The sequence below is a fragment of the Oreochromis niloticus genome, linkage group LG13 (assembly GCF_001858045.2).
Source record: "Oreochromis niloticus isolate F11D_XX linkage group LG13, O_niloticus_UMD_NMBU, whole genome shotgun sequence".
In the NCBI taxonomy this organism is placed as follows: domain Eukaryota; kingdom Metazoa; phylum Chordata; class Actinopteri; order Cichliformes; family Cichlidae; genus Oreochromis; species Oreochromis niloticus.
The window spans coordinates 20,668,248-20,687,400 of record NC_031978.2 but is presented as its reverse complement, the minus strand read 5'-3'; the positions used below and the strand labels follow the sequence as shown (position 1 = coordinate 20,687,400).

Here is a 19,153-nt window from a genome sequence, read left to right as displayed (position 1 = left end):
TAATTAGAGGTCCCAAGCACTGGCTTTGAAAACAGGAGCTGCACGACCTGTATATAAAACTCTGTGCAAGACTAGGTTTTAAAACGGTTTAAATACCTTTCGTTACCAACGTGTACTTCTACTGTTTCCTGCGAAATTAATATGTTGTGCATTAGGTGCGCCCAGAAATCACGTGACGTGAATGTGCACCATCCCGGTTAGTGAGCCGCGTTGAGTGTATCCAGGGTTTTTAAATGGGGGTATCATTTAATCAGACTGAATGGCTGATTTTACGGTTCAGAGAACTGCGCTGAAATGATATTCTGTTTAAATGATCAGATATATCTACTTAATACCACTTATAACGGGTATGATACATTTTGTCCGAGACTTTGATTTTTGTAGAGTAAAACTGCTCTAGGAATAACAACTTACTTACACAATTAAACTCCAATTAAACAACATGTGGATCAAAACACTGCACAAGAACCTCTATAAACACGTCAAACTGTGATGACACCGCCATCTGCAGGCTAGTTGCTGGCATTGCATTGAATACGATCAATGAACACAATCGAAAAAGAACAAGTTGCACATAAATGTTAAAATTAAAATAATATACTACACAACCCTACTCTTAATCAAATTTAGCAGATAAGGATGTATTACTTAATGACTGACATTTCAGAGATGTTGCCTACATGCACCAAATGCTTAGGAGTGACAACGCTCCCAAATCCTGAAATGAACTCCAGAAAAAAAGACAAGTCGTATACCTACTTCATAGTATGCATATTTAATGGTAAATTATGATGATATATAAACAACTGTCCAAGAAACATTTCTCAGTTTCAACCAACACTTCCAGTTTAAACATAAATAATCACCAAATGATTAACCAAGTGCTTTCGATAAAAGGTTCATATTACCAACATGCGCTTTTCCTGAATCATGATCATTGCTTAAAACCCTGTAATAAAATAACATGTTGTCGGCAAAGCTTTACGCTCCCAACGCCAGGCTGGGCAAATGTGCAGAATGCTGTAACTGTTAGAGACAGCATAAAGATTTCAACCAAAGCCAAGGCTGAGAAACAATCCCATTTCAAATGCAATCTTTGCCATTAAAAATGATGGAAAATTGTTGATAAAAAAGTAACTTGTACAAATGACCATTTTCAGTACAAAAGCTTGTAAAATGTAGTTGTGGTGCAAATCAATGCAGTGTCTCTTAAATTTGGTGGAAAAAAAATCATTTGCAATGGTGAGGACAGTACGTGCAGAATTGACTTGGGCCAGCTCACCAAAACAGCCATTTCATTTTTGTAGCAGCTACATTTCCAGTTTAGCATCTAAAATTAACTCAATAACATGGAGTAAAACAATGTTTTAAGTAAAAACAAAGCACATAAATAACACTGAAAATATAGCATATGAGGAGGGGAAATAATTTAACCACCCCTCCGAAGAAAAAAAAAGAAAAGGTAGTAGTAGAAAAATAAAAATAACAAGATCCATAACCACTGATTCCAACATCATCAGACAGAAACCACAATTTTCCTTATATGAATGATAATTAAAAAAAAAGAAGTTATATGCATTTAAAAACAAAGAGATAATCCAGGTACTATAATCAGAATAAAATTTAGCTGCGTTGAGGTATACGCTCCACATTCCTCTTGTCCAGCCAAATGTCCGAATCTGTCACAGTTCTACTGAAAGAACTTGAGGCCTGCAACAAGGAAGAACTTCTCCAGGAAGATCTCAGAGTCGAGGACGGCGATGTGAGCAGCCCGGCCGATAAGGGAGTTGGCTGTGTTGGGCAGGGCGTGAATGACATCATATCGCACTAGATTGCAGTCTTTGTTCTGAAGCACTGGCAGCAGCAGGTTTTCAATCATCTCAGCATACACAGGACCTGGTGTAAGCAAGACCAAAGAGGTTGGTTATAGTCATCTACTTTTAAAAAAGACAGGAGAATCATAGTGTAGAATCATACACTGCTCAAAACAAAACAAAACCAAACACAAAAAAAAAAAAAAAAAAAAAAAGGTCACTTTTCAGATCACAATGGGAAAAAAATCATTCTGATATCTATACTGATATGGACCGGGTATTGTGAAAGGATGTCACATTACTCGATGTAAATGAAAACTGGGTTGAGTTCATAGACCCCCTGGAATTTAAACTAAAACAAACAAACAAAACAATGCAACAGGCTAGTCTATTTGCCAGAATTTAGTTAGAGCAACTCAAACATGGTACTCAAGTAGTTTGTATTTCCCGATTATGTTGTTATTCATGTCTGGCAATGTCGGGTCGTGCTCCTAATAAGACGACAGATGATGTCCTGGGGGATCCTCTAGAACTGGACCGGTGCAACCCTGAGCTCTTGGACAGTCTAAGGTGCAACCACGCAGCATCGGACATTCATCCCAGTGGCCTGCTTTAGGTATTTTGGAGGGCTCTGCCAGTGTTCATCCAGTTCCTCTTTGCACAAAGTAACAGATACAAGTCCTGCTGATGGATTAAAGACCTTATAAGACCTTGTCCAGCTCTCCAAGAGTAGCCGTTTCCTGGAATCTCCTCTATGCTCTTGAGACTGTGTTGGAAGAGACGGCAAACCTTCCGGCAATGGCACATATTGATGTACCTTATAAGAGGATTTGGACTAACATCTGTATCCTCATGCTACCAGTAGTGACACTGACCCTAACTGCAAAAATGGTAGGGAAAAAAAAGAAAGAAAAAAAAAATGAGGGTAAAAATGTCTCTCCTCATCTTTAAAATTTAAAAACACTCCCTTTTAGGGGTTGTCTCATTGTTAACCCTCTGGGGCACCTGTTAATTTGTTGTCAACACCAAAGCACCTGAAACTGATTAACAACCCCCCCCCGCCCGCTAGTTAACTGACCAGATCAATATCAATGCCACAAAAGTTTAAGTGACTTGATGCTCTGATTAAAGAGTTTTTGAGCAGTGTATACATTAGCATTAGTTTGCCAACATCAATTAGAAATCATAATGTATTCTTTATTGCTTTATGTACAAAAAAGACAAGTAAAGAAATAAAAGGAAAAAAGGATGTAAAGAATTCTGAAAATGAGGAAGGGAGAAATCATTTGAGAAAAAAAAAAAAAAGGCAGAGCCAAAAATAGTTTAGTCACTGTCTAAACACACAACCGGAACTGAAGGTCACACATTCGGGGAAACTACACTACATGGTTGAACAATAAGTCTGCAGTGTACTTGTATATAAAGTGTATTGCTTGGTGTGTCTGAGCCTTTAAGACTCAGCTTTTCAGGCTTTCTTACTTTTCTTCTGCGTTTACCAGACATCTTGAACTTGCAAGTCATATCAATGCACATGGCAAGGATCTTGTTTCAACCCACCTGTTTGTTTGTCCTTTAATGCAGTTTTGCACATTTCTATTCGAGCAGAATGATAGGGCACATAGCGATCCTGCAGTGACCCCACTAGCACCACATTCTTGAAAAACTGCAAACCTAGAAAGGTGTATGAGTATAAGGTTTATAAATAAATCTGATCTTCCAAATATACAAGCTAAAACACATCTGGTTTAAAAAACAAACAAACAAAAAAAGCTTACCAGATTTCTTGCTGAGCTTATAGAGGAAAGTTTGGCGAGGATCAGAGTGATCACGACATGTCAGCTGCAAAAGTGACCCAGACTTTTTCCACTTCTGCATGAACCAAAGGCCTAAAAACAAAGTTATATTAGTTATTTAACAGGATCCATCACTATGACAAAAGAGACAGAACACACACAAAAATAAATACATAGAAAACATCAGCTACCAATAAGCTGACTAAAATATGGAATCTCTGAAAATACAGTCAGCTCTTTTGACGTTCACCTGTATTCACCAGAGCAGAGCTGTTGTATAGTGTCCCCAGGTGAGGCCCAGAAAGGGAAAGAAAAGTGTGTAACTTGTTCAGGTAACATTTAAACCTGGGTCTGGTCAGCACTGAGCGGACTATGAGGTTTCCCAGCGAATGACCGACAAAGCTGCAAAGGATACATCGATTGAAACAACAACAACAAACAACATTAAAATGCAACACTTTCACTGACATGCTTTGACAGCATTAGACATGCTTTTGGAAATCAGTTAGATTTAAGTTGGTGATTCAATTAAGTTCAATAAAATACAAGCAATTTCTTAATAATTATGTTATGATATTAGATGTGGATTAACAGAATGCATTACCTTATCTTTGACACTGTAAGGTTGTATATCTGAATGTACTGGACTATTTCATCCAGCAGTCGGTCCGTCATTGACTCAAAGTCAGCAAAGGTGTCATTCTGCAGATAAAAATAGTATTAAATAAACAAGCCAATGAAAATCTGGAAAAAAAAACAAAAAACAAAAAACATTATGTAGGTTTATTTTCATATCTATACCTGATTCCTCTCCGACATTAGAAAGTCTATACGAGCACCAGGCAGTCCAAGCTCCAGGTAGGTCTTCACAAGTCTGAGGTCTGCACTGTTGCCTGCAGCAATAAAGGGAACAAAATGCATCCATTAATTTTTTAATAAAAAAGCAAACTGATTTCAAAAGCAACTCTCAGAACTTTTTCTTACCGTCCAGACCATGGACACAGACTATGAGATGGATGCCTTCTTCACAGCTTTCATCTTCCTCCATGCTGAAATAGGGCACAGTGGATGCCAGCTCAGGCACCTCGCTGTACAAGAAACCAGGAAGCTTTAGTTGCTTCATTTCTTCCTTGGCCTTAATAAACCTGTACAAAAACCCCCCCAAAAGCCACAGATGGATGAATATTCATCTGTAACATGTGAAATTTGACAAGTGTGTGCATGAAGACATTAAGTGATATTTTGAAAAGAAGAAAAAAAAAAGATGACTCACGCTTTCATCTGTGGTGTGGGTGCGCACTCATACCACTGCAAGCTCGAAGAAAGGGAAGTGGCTGAATAGGGAGGTCTTCCGAAGCTATATCCAACACTGCTGGTGGTTATGTTTGAGCAGATCGGAGCTTTTGATAAATCTTTTGTTTCATGGAGGTAGCCAATGCCAAGTTGTTCAAATGAAAGATTTGTCTCTTGAGCAGCTGCATCCCCAACCTGCTCGTCATCAGCAACACCATTCACAAAAGCGTAGCCGTCACCTTCCTCATAGTAACCATTCTCTATCATCTCATGCTCCGTCTCATCCTCATCCTCCTCAACCTGTGGCCCTGTCTGAATTCCCAGTGTGATAGCAGATGTTTCTATAGGGCTGATCTCAGACACATCTGTGCTAGAGCATGAGCCGAAGTAGTTCTCAACCATTCCACGTTTTACCAGGTCAGTGCTACTGGTGGTGGCAGAGTTACTGGAGGGGCAGGCTGTATGAGGTTCACTACGGGACTCCTTATATCCAGAGCTGGCTGCTTCTTGTAGTCCCAAGTCAGAAATACATATTAATTTGGGGTCTGTTTCCAAATCCAAAGAAGGCTTTCCAAGGTGGGAATCCCCTGCAACAGTGTCAGGTTTGCAGGCAGCATCAGGCCGTCCGCTCATATCTCCAGAAAAGACTAAACTCTGCTCCTGCACCAAGATGCTCGACTTCCTGCCACGGACTTCAGCTCCACTGGAGGCCCTAGAGGAGCCTTCACCTTCATCATCTGAAGGCAAGGAGTTGATGGAAGTGAGAGATGACTGGACTCCACTGACAGCGCTGATACTTTCTGGGTACAGAATTTCTCCGGCCCCTCCAGGCTTCTGCACTGTGCTATGCTGAACAGGTCGTGGTGCAGAACTCTGGAGGGCCCTCTCAGGCTGTGGGGCCGCAGCGACACCTGATTCCCCAACACATACGCCACCACAGGTGTTTTGTCCTAGAACAAGCTGAGTGGCAAAGGAGCTGGGCTCACTTTCAATGCCTGAGTCTGAGAGGCGAGATGAAGCACTGGGGGCTCCTCCGTCTGTTAGTCGGATACAATCACTCTTTACCTGTACTGAGACTACACAGGACTGGCTGCGCTGCGTTGTCTCATTACTTGGCCTTTCAAATACAGATTCCACAAAAGACTGTTGTGAGTCACAGAGGTCTGTCTGGGTAATCTCAGGAATATTACTGTTGACTCTTCCTTCAGCCTGACATGGTAGAACCATTACTTTATCACGTTGGTATGGGTCCTTGTTACTTCCTTCCACCTCATTTTGTTTTAGTCCAGCAGACCATTGTGGCACCTTTTGGCCACTGTGGTCTTGTTTGTCTTCTGGAATCGGTTGGTTACATGTAGCAACAGCCCCAGTACCCGCCTGGGGATTACTCTGAGTGTCCAAGATTGTAGGATTTGTAAAAATACCTTTCTGACAAGCAGCATTAGTTACATTATTGTCCACAACAGAATCATCAGCACGGTTTCCAGAATGTACTGATGTGACAAAAGAGTCAAAAACAGAACTGGCATTAGTCCTTAAATGACTAGTTGTGTCCCCCAGTAAAGTACCTTGTTCCTCATCTTGGTTAAGTGCAACTTCCCCTTCTTTGTACTTTGAGCTGCTGGCACCATAGGGAGCTTTGAGGTTCTTATAGCCCACCAAAACCACAGAGTCTTTAGAGCCTTGTCTAATCAGCTTCTTAGAGTTTTCAGTCTTTGAATTTTTCTTCAGTTTGACTGACTTGCCTTTGGACTTAGGTGGTGGATCACAGTTGTCAGGCCAGGGGTTATCCACAGGGACACATCGTGACTCAGGTATTGGGCTGGCTACTGCACTGAGGTCCTTTGCATTAGGCTTGTCCGTTTTAGCAGAAACTGAGCCAGTCCTTGTATTGTGCATGCCCAGCCAGGGTCCATCCCGATCTTCAAGATTCAACCAAGTTAAACCCCCAAAAAAAAAAAAAAAAAAGCCCAAAAAGGACACAAAACCAAAATATAAATACATTTAAAATTCAGAAACATACCTAATTAAACAAAATAATGACTAAACAACAAAACAATTTTACTGACCTTCAGTGATAGAGTCCAGGTATCTATCCTCAAAGATGATTGGTAGGGAGCTAACATCACCATCCAGGTCAGCACATTCCACTGGAAGTGGCGGCAAAGACAAGAAGTAGCTGGAGCTTTTGACCGCATTAGTCATCTGTTGGTGACTGTGAGCACTGAAGGAGGGAGCAGAAAGAAAAAGAAAAAGAAAAAAGCAGACAACAACTCAGATAGAGAAAAATTATAGTATGTCAGGCAAGTAAGTACTGGTCCAGGCCTGATAAAAGGAATGCTACATTTCACAATCAAGGCACGCGTGCCAACTTGACTTACTGTAACTCCTGATATGCCAGTGCGGATTGTCTTGGATGTTCAAGACAAAAGAAAGCCTCAGCAAACCGCCTTACCTGTAATAACAGTATAAAATAAGGATTCAGTCTATACTGTGGAGGTAAGAGAATAGTTCTGGATTAAAACAGTAAAGATCATCATCACTAGCAGATATCTAGCAAAATGTTTAGTAGGTTTAAAAAGTTGGACTCACTCTTAGTGTATGATGCTCCATAGCTAGTATGGCAGCAACATGCTCCTGCAGGGACACAACCTCTAGGAACTGTCCCCAGAGAGCCATGAGCAGAGAGCAGAGCTGAGCCAGGTTCATATTAACTAGTTCTGCCAGCTCATCAGGTGACTCTGCTTTTTGCTAGAAGTACAAACATACAAGTCAACCAACAGGGGGCTCAAGTTAGCAAGAAACTAAAAGCAAGTTTCAAGATGTACAATCACAATTACTCTAAAGCTCTACAAAACATGCTCTAATACTTTTAATGCAGAGAGGGCACAACTATCTGGACCTGACTTAAGGGAGCAAACTGCAAAAGACTGGTTATCTGATCTACATAAATATGAAATACTTTCAGTTTCAAACGCTATTCAATCAACTCAGAAGCAACACAATGCCTGCTCATAAATGCCACAGATGCAATGGTATATCAATAATTTGTTGACTCACCTTGAGCCGTTTGGTATAATAAAAGATTCCCCTCCTAAGGCAAATTAAGCTTTCTATGCAAAAAAAAAAAACCCATAGCAGAAATGAACAGGCCTTACCTTGACTTGTTCACATAACTCAGTCAGACGGGCCTCTAAGTCAAGTTGTTCTGAGGAAGCAAATTCAACAAATTATTTAATCATACAGAAATTTTCTGACCTTGTAATCCATCCAAATTAAGAAAGTTGTATCACTTGTTTAAGAAAGTAGTTTTAAATGTGTTATGAAACTCTTCGTCCAAAGCCTGGTTATTAAGGTGGAAAGAAAGGATGAGTATACAGAAATGAAAAAGATGACAGCAGCTTATTTTGCTTCTAAAGAGTGGGTTGTAGAGAGGCCATGGCGTTTTCAACAAGGAGGAAACTGAAGTGAAAAGAAAAAGCGGGAAAAAAGCAAGCGGAGTTGAGGTACAGTACTTTGGGACATACCTATGTAGACGTGCCTTTGACTTCGGGGATAGGGTCTTCTGAGTACTCGCTCATAAAGGACTTGCATGCTGGGCTTGGCTAGTAAGATTGCACATATAGTCATGTTTAACCTTTTTCATTATTTTTCCCCCTAGGATGGGTTACTATCTGCCAGTTGTGTGGATTGGGTTTCCCAAGCCATAGTTACAACAGTGAGTTGTGTCTGGCTTTAATCTACTGGTTAACAGACGTCTCTACTGGAAACAAGTGTAAGTATAATGAACTAAGATCAGCTGATTAGATCTCTAAAACAACTCAGTAAGCTGCTTGTGCAGCCTGTTTAAAGGGTTTAATGTGATAATGTGTAGGGATCAGGTGAAATGATATGGCCTCACAATAAACTTGTACACAGCAAACACAAAAGAAAAACAAAACAATGACAATCCACTGATTGCAAAAAAATGATTAAGAAGCTATAAGTATTACATTTAATTGTGCGTAACTCCGAGAAAATAGTTTTTTGTCCTCAGAGGCTACAAGTTTGAAAAAGTGTGCAAAAATAAATATAAATTCTTATTTAATTAAATCTTGTATTTAGGGATAATGCATTGCTTTACAGCTTGGAGTAACAACTGTTGATGCTGATATTAAGGCACAATGCTGCATACCTAATTCCATACGATGAGAGGAGGGCAGGTCCTTCGTAATGGAGGTGAAGTAGCCAAAGAGGCCCTGGTAGGCTATTAGGAGATTGGAGCAAAGGTTATGGTGCAGACTGAAGGCATGCTGCAGACACGGGTCAGATACCAGGAATGTTCTGCCCTGAGGAACAAAAACGGGAAAGAAAAGGCTATAAAAATAACTCTGTGAACATTATTATTACCTTAACATTGTAGATAATTCACTCATTAGCCACTGCCAAAACAAACTCTTGGAAATGTATATTTTTCCCCCTATTTCAAGTTAGAGGCACCTGTTTTTTAGGGTTTTTTGGTAGAGCATTTGACTGATGTATAACATCCCCACAGAATTATTCTAGAAAGAAAATGATTTAAAAATGCCTCTTTACTCTGGTGTTACAGTACCTCCACAGAGCACTATGAATCATAACAGATTATTCTGAGTTACTTCCAGGCATTTGCTTTCCTTATAATAGTTATTTTATAGTGGCTGCTGTACACGTTGTTGTGAAATGTGTCGATGGGTTGTTATCCCCATGCCGCATGTTAGTGCAGTGATGAAGGGAACTGCAAGTGTTCTGCCTGGACGACTCTGGTATAGTTACACTAATGAATCTTAGAAAAAGCTATAACAGCCCACCTCTCTTATAACCGATAAATGATTCCTGGGCATATGTGAAAGTAATCTGATACTTTTCTTGTGCCCCATTTATCAACGGTTTGACACGTCTTCAACTTTTTAAAAAATTTATGCAACACATCGGTCTTCTTGATGTGTAGAGCTGTGAAATTCACCACTGTGTCAACATAATAATCAAAGTCTACATTTTCTTCCTTATAAGAGTATAACTAGGGTTCCACAACATATTGCACAATGAGTACTAGATTGCAGTCATTTTTTACTTAACTTAATGCAGTCTTTGTACTATTTGTGGAACAACAATACGAAAAAAGGCATCTTTTAGATCAACTCTGAGGTTTTCAATCATTTACAAATAAAGCAAATATTTCCAGATACATTTGGTTTGCTATAAGAGACCACTTACATCTGACGATACTTGCTTGACATAAGTGCTGCCAAACACGACATTCTCCAGAGGTGGGATGACTGAGTCTTTGCTCTGTGCTGGAGCATTGCGGTTAAGCCATGTGGATTTGACGGGTCGAGGTAAACTAGGAAAAGAGACGCTGAAGTCAAACTCATGCAATCACCACAAGATTTTAGTAAGCTTTTGACTACTTTATATTTAATTCTAACCCAAAGTCATAAGTTATCTTAACTGCTTCAAACAGACAATCTTGTGGCATGTTTAAAAACAATTTTAAAAGGCATTATGTTGAAGTTTGCTGCATACAACAAAGCCAAATGACATCATAAAATCATGTAAGAGCTTCAAGAGCTGCGCTTGAATATTCAGTGAAGTAAATCACCCCTTGTCTGACCTGATAAGGGGTTGATGTAGTGCCACAAGGGAGGCATGGATGGCTACCGAGATGACAGACAGGTGGAAGTAGTCAAACATGACATTGATGTGTTGGTGGATGCCTCGCTGAAGGCTAAAGTGCAAACGAAGTGTGCGACCACTGATATTCTGTAGAGAGTTTGGATCATCTGGCCTGCAGAAATTATATAATGAAGAACCTTAGAAGTGCCTTATTTGCATAAGAGATTTAAATGTCAAAATTATAAAACACTGTATAATGCACATGAAATATTTCAACACCTACGTGTAATCACCATCTGTGAAATATAAATCCAAGAAGAGCTGGAAATCCATATCATTGAGGGACTCTTCGACCTGAAGAGAATGAAAAACAGTAATTGGTGGTTAAATAGTGAACTTCAAAGCCTGCGTGCAAAAAGCAACGTATGTGCTGGGCTGATTTGAAGCTACCAAGATGTTTTTTGTAATTTGATGGTATCAGCTCTAATAAGCCTAATACATTTTGAAACCATTTGTTTGTTTGACCTATGCCCCAAGAGCACACCAGGTGTCAAAACAGTTTCTGCTGTTCTAACAGAATGCACTAAACTCCACATATCTGTTTATTCACTGGAAAAGCAAAGTGGCACAAATAACTTAGAAGCAATTTCAGAGAAGACATTCATTCTGACAGCAGCACTGCTTTGGGTCAGTAAGAAAGAAAAATCACTTTGTCTCCATTTCTGTGATATTCTGCAGACGCATCACCCTCATACTGTGCTGCTTTTGGCTGAAGGCAGCATCTGGACTTCCAAATTGTGCTCCTGTGTCTCAAGGAGGAATTACCCAGCCTTTCTACCAAAAACATGTTCCACACGAACTCTTTAGATTTTACTTTACAGTTAGGACAATGAGTCTATGATTCCTAATTTGACAAAAATGTTTTTGCCTGTTAAGACCATTTCTTTAATACAACTGCATATTAAAATTAACAAGACAAAATTGACAAAATTTGTTAGAAATGTTTTATTACAAGTTGTCTTTGCATGTTTGTTGCACATTTATTTTGATTTTCTTCTCTGCAGGGAGGGGAAAAAAAAGAAGAAATCTTACTCAACATCCACATTTCAGCTCAAACAGTTTTTTTTCCCTTTCCTGAAACACAGAATAGGGAAGCGCAACTCCAGATGGTAGATGTTTGTATGGAGGACTCGCTCTCAGTTTCATAAACCACAGACACAACAGTATCCAATACAGAAAAACAAGAAACCTTTAACGCTGATTATATTTAGCTGTGCAACAATTGGTTCTGCTTCATGTGACGTATTGGCAAATACACTGTAATAGATACATGCCTTGTTTAAGTAAAAACAACATATTTATTTTCTAAACTTACCCTCTTTTCATCAAGCAGCATCATCACTTTGAAGAGCAGGACATCATTGACAACAACCTCTTCATTTTTATACAGGATCTGGAACGTTTTGCTGCAGATGACGTCATCTTGGACTGATGCAGGAAACGCCAGATCAGAGCCTAGACAAAACTATAATGATTAATTGTGGGTCCATGAAAAATTATCATTAAAAAAAAAAATTATAACCTATCCTGCCCTAACACTATTATTTCTAAAAGATAATAGTGTTTCTACTATCTTTAGAAACACTATTGCATGTAATGGTATTTCTAGAAACTACATTGGGAATTTTGTGACAAGATATATCTCATGTCTGCAGCTGCAGTAGCAGATTTGGTCCTAACAACAATTTTACAAAATAAAGATATAACTGAAATCAAAACACCCATCCCCTACAGAGGATACTATATGTCTGACACAAATGTTTTGTATTAAACAACAGTTACATTTCCTAAGGCAGATAAACAAAACCTTAGATAAACACCGAGAATAAAAATGGTATAACATACACCAAGTCTACCTGACTTTTTAGCAAAAGTTAATCAACATCACCTATACAGTTACAGGTATAAATCGAGCCCTCTGATAAGAAAATTAGCCATGTACTACTTAATGCATACTGCAGGCTACCAAAGCCTTATTTAATGGCTTTAATTAGGAAAAATCTGAGAATAGTCACTGCTTCAGGTTTACCAATATTATTGCAACCTTTGAATACATGTTTTGGTTACTACAGGGAGTGCAGAATTATTAGGCAAGTTGTATTTTTGAGGAATAATTTTATTATTGAACAACAACCATGTTCTCAATGAACCCAAAAAACTCATTAATATCAAAGCTGAATGTTTTTGGAAGTAGTTTTTAATTTGTTTTTAGTTTTAGCTATTTTAGGGGGATATCTGTGTGTGCAGGTGACTATTACTGTGCATAATTATTAGGCAACTTAACAAAAAACAAATATATACCCATTTCAATTATTTATTTTTACCAGTGAAACCAATATAACATCTCCACATTCACAAATATACATTTCTGACATTCAAAAACAAATCAGCGACCAATATAGCCACCTTTCTTTGCAAGGACACTCAAAAGCCTGCCATCCATGGATTCTGTCAGTGTTTTGATCTGTTCACCATCAACATTGCGTGCAGCAGCAACCACAGCCTCCCAGACACTGTTCAGAGAGGTGTACTGTTTTCCCTCCTTGTAAATCTCACATTTGATGATGGACCACAGGTTCTCAATGGGGTTCAGATCAGGTGAACAAGGAGGCCATGTCATTAGTTTTTCTTCTTTTATACCCTTTCTTGCCAGCCACGCTGTGGAGTACTTGGACGCGTGTGATGGAGCATTGTCCTCCATGAAAATCATGTTTTTCTTGAAGGATGCAGACTTCTTCCTGTACCACTGCTTGAAGAAGGTGTCTTCCAGAAACTGGCAGTAGGACTGGGAGTTGAGCTTGACTCCATCCTCAACCCGAAAAGGCCCCACAAGCTCATCTTTGATGATACCAGCCCAAACCAGTACTCCACCTCCACCTTGCTGGCGTCTGAGTCGGACTGGAGCTCTCTGCCCTTTACCAATCCAGCCACGGGCCCATCCATCTGGCCCATCAAGACTCACTCTCATTTCATCAGTCCATAAAACCTTAGAAAAATCAGTCTTGAGATATTTCTTGGCCCAGTCTTGACGTTTCAGCTTGTGTGTCTTGTTCAGTGGTGGTCGTCTTTCAGCCTTTCTTACCTTGGCCATGTCTCTGAGTATTGCACACCTTGTGCTTTTGGGCACTCCAGTGATGTTGCAGCTCTGAAATATGGCCAAACTGGTGGCAAGTGGCATCTTGGCAGCTGCACGCTTGACTTTTCTCAGTTCATGGGCAGTTATTTTGCGCCTTGGTTTTTCCACATGCTTCTTGCGACCCTGTTGACTATTTTGAATGAAACGCTTGATTGTTCGATGATCACGCTTCAGAAGCTTTGCAATTTTAAGACTGCTGCATCCCTCTGCAAGATATCTCACTATTTTTGACTTTTCTGAGCCTGTCAAGTCCTTCTTTTGACCCATTTTGCCAAAGGAAAGGAAGTTGCCTAATAATTATGCATACCTGATATAGGGTGTTGATGTCATTAGACCACACCCCTTCTCATTACAGAGATGCACATCACCTAATATGCTTAATTGGTAGTAGGCTTTCGAGCCTATACAGCTCGGAGTAAGACAACATGCATGAAGAGGATGATGTGGACAAAATACTCATTTGCCTAATAATTCTGCACTCCCTGTATGTCATATTAGACAAATGTATTAATAAAATATTGCCTTTTTATGGCAGAGACATTATAGACCACACTTTGCTTCCCAATCAATCACACTGTGTCTTTAGTATTCTGCATGATGTTATCATTCACCATTTACATACCACATTTTAAAGAACTTACCTCCTGGGTGAAGCAGACTGGCCTCAACCTTGTGTGGGACGCGGGGTGGCACCTTAAGACTGGCACGCAGCTGGTAGAACCTGTAAATCCATATAAATCTTTTACGTCTTTCCCCGATAAAGATGACATTTGACACCCTCCCCTGCATGCGACAAGTTTTTATACCCTAGCTGCACAGGCAGAGACCACCTTCATTAACTTCTAAAGAACACCCAGACATGTTCTTCTATAAGCAGGCCGGAAATATGATAACGACTGCTCAGTTCAGCATAAAGATTCAAGTTTTTAAACCTTAAAAAGCCTACTAGCAGTAAAGAGTTAAAATGAAGACATCCATGAAAGACAGCTCTATGTGCTTGGTCCTGAACATTATTAGACACGCTGTAAAAGGGGAACAAACCGCACAGGTTAGCTACAAGTGCTTCTACTTGTAAAAGGACACTTCACCTCTAATAAATGAATAATGAGCACTTTCTTTTGCAGTCACTCATGTAGTAAACCTAAGCTCTTAAAGCACTGATGAGTCAGGAGCTTTGGGCAGGAGTTTTATCTCAGCACTGGGAAAATATCATTACAGTGCTGTTATAAAAAATAATTTCCAGATGTTAAAGATCAAAACTGCAGCTTAAACAACACAAGTCACTATTAAACGTTGCACAGTGCTGGACGTCTACAAAAAGAAAAGAATGTCTGCATGGGGTGTATTATTCCAAACTAACAGAATGACGGAAACTTTGGACACCATCCTGCCCAGAGCCACGAGGAATCGTATTAGGGACCAGGAAATAACAGCTCAAATCAAAGGGGAAAGTTGGACTGTTGCTTCCAAATGAAGATATTAAAAGCCAGTAAGTGGTTTATTTAGAGCAGTATGTGCTATGCTGCTAAGTGAGCTCAGCCCATAAAAATGATAAATGTATCTTTTAAATCTGACATGATGACCTCAAGCTCTGCCTTTACATTACTACTTAGATCCAGTCTGGCACATACATAGTATGCTGTAGTTAAAACAATGTATTTAACCAAAAATATACAATCACCAATTTCTAGAGACACCAAATATTGGTATTTTATTAAATACATTAAAATACTTTGGGGATATTATGAATAAGAGGGCTCATCTAATGCACCACCATCCTGACATAACTTTAAACTGAAAAGAAAAAAAAAAAAAAATCCTCCAACACTGGACACAAAGCTTGACAAAGCTACGTCCTAATTCAGAGCAAGCTAGTGGCTCAGTCACATGAGTAAAAATAGGACAGCAACCTCCTTGAATGCCCCCCCAAAAAAAGTGGCTGCCTGGTTATTGATTTTTTTTCCCCTCCACATTTTGTGCCAGATTAATAAGTAACATATGTTACTGAAATACTCATAGTATAATCACTTATACTGTGACTTTGCATAACTGTAAAATGTTAAAAAATTGTAATAATATCATATTGTGGGGTGATTCCCACCTCTAATTAATTTGGTTTCTAAAATTATTACTAAATACAGCCAAGTAGCCAACCTGTGCCAGATCAAATGTTATTCTGCTGTACCACAGTCAGCTTTCTTTTACAAAATTAAAGCACATTTGCAAAAACAACATTATCTGTTTTTGTTTATTCAAGTTCTGTTTGATTTTTATTCACAGCATGCTATATTTAGGCATCCTAAAGCATCAATGCTCATGCTTCAATTAACGGTAGATGATTTAACTATTTTACCATGCCAGCGGCAATATGATAATCAAGATGCAAATTCAAATTTAATGAGTTAGAAAAGAAGAACTCCTCCCCATCTGTATTCACATGGTATACTTCACTGCATGACTTCAAAAGTTACTAAACTTCTTTACAGAGTACTTTTTACAAACTGTAAAAATTATAGTTTAAATACATTTACAGTATGATCTTTATCTCCATTATCACTGTGGTGCAATAACAACAATTATCAAAACAAAGAGGTAGATTTACATATCTGAAAAAGTATAGTCAAGTACTGATTTGCATATTCTGTACTGTCTGTACAAGAGCATTTGTGAGTGCCCTGAAGGTCTGAACAACATTGCCAGGTGTCCTACATTGGCTGGGACACTCAGAGAACACTTCCTGATCCTCTCTAATGCAAACTGCAAGACAAAGCTTGTTCGGGTTTCTTCAAAAACATTCCAGCACAGTTGAACATTATTTAGCATAACACACTGTAAAAGTATATAAATATATTCTGGGGAAATGCATGTCATGGATAAACTCCCTCTTAGACTCATGCCAGGAAGAAAACATGGAATTACTTTTCCAAACACTCAGACAAAACTCACCCTCTCTGGAACAGGTCCACATTGTAAAACTTGTGGAGCTCCACAGAGAACTCCACTGTGGCCTGGACTTCAGTCATCTTGGTCTCTACAGGCAGAGGTGCCTTACATCATCTGGGATACACCTGTAGGCCTGCAGGCAAAAGTAATCAAATTAGTCATTTTAGTTCCAGCAATCACGTTATTGCAAAACCTTTACACTTGAAAGTGCAGTATTTCCACAGAGTTAAACTGAATGAGAACTTCTAAAAAGCTGTAAAACGACTCACCTAGGTTTACAAAAAGAAACCCCAAGGTCAAATCAGTTAAAAGAAAACATCACCAGCAGTCACAAGAGTGAGTTTAAGAATATATAACAGTTGGGTTCATTTTTAGAGAAGTTATTAGGGATAAGGTCTAAATTTGTCACACGAGACATGCTGTCCTCTGGGCCTAATTAGTTAACAGCCCATAACAATTATAGCATTGATATGACAGGATAAGAGAAAATACTATTAATAACATTGCACAAAATAGCCCTGAAATACAATATTACCAAATGGTAGTGTTAGAAATACACACAGACCTACTTTAGACCTTATTTAAGACAAGGGTGTATAGTATTTCTGGCTGTAGCTGAGACAAAATAAAGCTGGCAAAAACAATCATACAGACGCTTGCTAAATTAGTCATATATTAAATTAATAAATCATCCACTGGGAGATATAATAGCTGTTCATGCCAGTGAAAAGAAATGAGCTACCATGAACTTGATCGGGTTAACACAGATGCCTGACAAGATCCAAGGTTAATATCTCTTTCTGAATACTGTTGCTTTAAAAAAACAAAACAAAAAACCCCTGCAAATTAAGTGGGCACAACACAGAGGACATACAAGGACACCGTCGGGTAAATTTGCCTTTGTGGTCATGTTTGCTTTAGGTATCAATTCCCTTTGCAAGCCTAGCATAAACACTTTATGGTCGCACTGAGTTTGCAAGTCGACTGATTAACTAGTTTGTATGAATTGAGCAGCCAGCTGCAATTCATACCAAACTAAATTAGATCAAATCAGTGACTGCAGCTTTTGTTAAGCTTTTGGTAACTAAGCTGCAAGACCTATAATAATGTGATGGAAAACTTGACATCGTTACCCTGTCAAACAGTTCCCCGCTGTGTAAATGTTTCAGTACAAACACTTAGATAGCATTATGGATTTATGATGCATTGAAAGTTGGGTATTGGGACTGTAGCAGCAACTGGTCTATCAGGTTTAGTCTTTAGACAAAAGCCCATATCCGACAAGGTCTGTAAGCAAAAGTTATCTACGTGGAGAACACAAAAGATTAAGTAAGGCGTTGACCGAAATCGTGAAGCGTTGCTGTCAATACACCAAACAACCTGCCAGTGCAAGCTGTATCCACTGAAACGTTTGTTCAAACGTAACAATAACACAAAATTGTTACTTTTAGAACAAAAAACACACCACCAAAACAAAATTACACATTTCCCCGACCAATAACCCGGCGATTGGTGATAAGACGATGTCTCCGGCACTTAAGAAAATTTAAGACACATCAGGAAAAGTAAAATCTAAACATCTAGTTCTGTTAAAATATACATGACAAGGCCTTAAGACATCGGTCGGCTCGATGGTTTCTTCTAGTAAAGAGCCAACAGCTAAAACCCCAAACCAATACAGACAAGGAAATAAACAGCTGTTTAAGTTGTAACTTAGCTTTAAGATTTAGATGCTATAACTAGAAGGAGTAAGGCAGCAAAGGTCTCTAGCTGAAGGGTAGAATCCTTGCAAGGATTTCATTTCGGTTACAGATGGGAAGCTAACAAAACATATTTTTTCCTCCAAAAGGATCAGAAAATGTTTGCAAAGATTCGGCAAAGACAATACACTTTAACAGACCACCCCCCCCGAAAAACAGTCTGCCTTGACAGTGCCTTAGCTAACGGTAACACTTAGCAGCGTTAGCCACCCACTGAACAGTTGTCACCGGGTAACATTAGCTGCGCAGTCAAGCTAACGCTACTCACCATAGCGCTGGGAAGCTAACATTAGCCGGCTAACCAACGTTAGCTCAAATTTCAGTCCTCTCGCCGTCCTCTCACAGTGAAGTGCGCAGAGAAAACAATGCCCCGCTGACTGCTTCTCTTCCCGGCCCGGTCAGCTTGATAGAAAAATTGGCGTTAAAATGCTACACAGCGTCACTCGTCCATGTAGTTATGTCTGTGAGCAGTGTTTGCTAAGCAGTGAGCTAACTGTGCTCAATCTGAAGAGCTGACAGCAGACGCTGCTCCAGCTGTACGCCTCTGAACATTCAACTGCGCGTAGCTGCACATACCAGAGACGCAGCTGACACTATGCAAAACTACTACCGTTAAATGGAACACCGAAAAGTTCAACAAGCACACAATAATAATAATAATTAAAATAATAATAAAACCCCCCCCCTTTTTTTTTGCAAAGACGTATGTTTATTTATGTTAAA

The 19,153-nt window shown here is 39.3% G+C and overlaps 1 protein-coding gene across 3 annotated transcripts; it reads right to left on the bottom strand.

Moving 5' to 3' along the window:
- Positions 1-754: 754 nt before the first annotated feature.
- fam135a (family with sequence similarity 135 member A) lies at positions 755-19,028 on the bottom strand. 3 transcript variants are annotated; one of them, XM_005474050.4, is made up of 21 exons: positions 18,699-19,028; positions 16,674-16,803; positions 14,369-14,448; positions 11,907-12,046; positions 10,815-10,885; positions 10,530-10,703; positions 10,133-10,259; positions 9,075-9,228; positions 8,428-8,505; positions 8,059-8,108; positions 7,493-7,651; positions 7,282-7,355; positions 6,970-7,124; positions 4,881-6,822; positions 4,592-4,752; positions 4,409-4,500; positions 4,212-4,309; positions 3,858-4,009; positions 3,590-3,700; positions 3,372-3,485; positions 755-1,896 (listed from the first exon to the last, which is right to left on the bottom strand). In XM_005474050.4, exons 2-21 carry the CDS (start codon positions 16,748-16,750, stop codon positions 1,691-1,693), a joined length of 4,215 nt encoding a protein of 1,404 aa, XP_005474107.1. In that variant the 5' UTR covers positions 16,751-16,803; positions 18,699-19,028; the 3' UTR covers positions 755-1,690. The 3 variants fall into 3 exon arrangements, with proteins under 3 accessions (XP_005474107.1, XP_025753337.1, XP_005474108.1); XM_025897552.1 differs by lacking the exon at positions 18,699-19,028 and adding an exon at positions 16,940-18,584; XM_005474051.4 differs by lacking the exon at positions 8,428-8,505.
- Positions 19,029-19,153: the final 125 nt, after the last annotated feature.

Excerpts from the sequence above, each read along its gene's own strand:
- fam135a (XM_005474050.4), bottom strand. The coding sequence starts at position 16,750 with ATGACTGAAGTCCAGGCCACAGTGGAGTTCTCTGTGGAGCTCCACAAG. Across the intron at positions 10,886-11,906 it reads TGCTGCTTGATGAAAAGAGG|GTCGAAGAGTCCCTCAATGA; the intron begins GTAAGTTTAGAA and ends CATTCTCTTCAG. Across the intron at positions 7,652-8,058 it reads AGTTATGTGAACAAGTCAAG|CAAAAAGCAGAGTCACCTGA; the intron begins GTAAGGCCTGTT and ends TTGTACTTCTAG.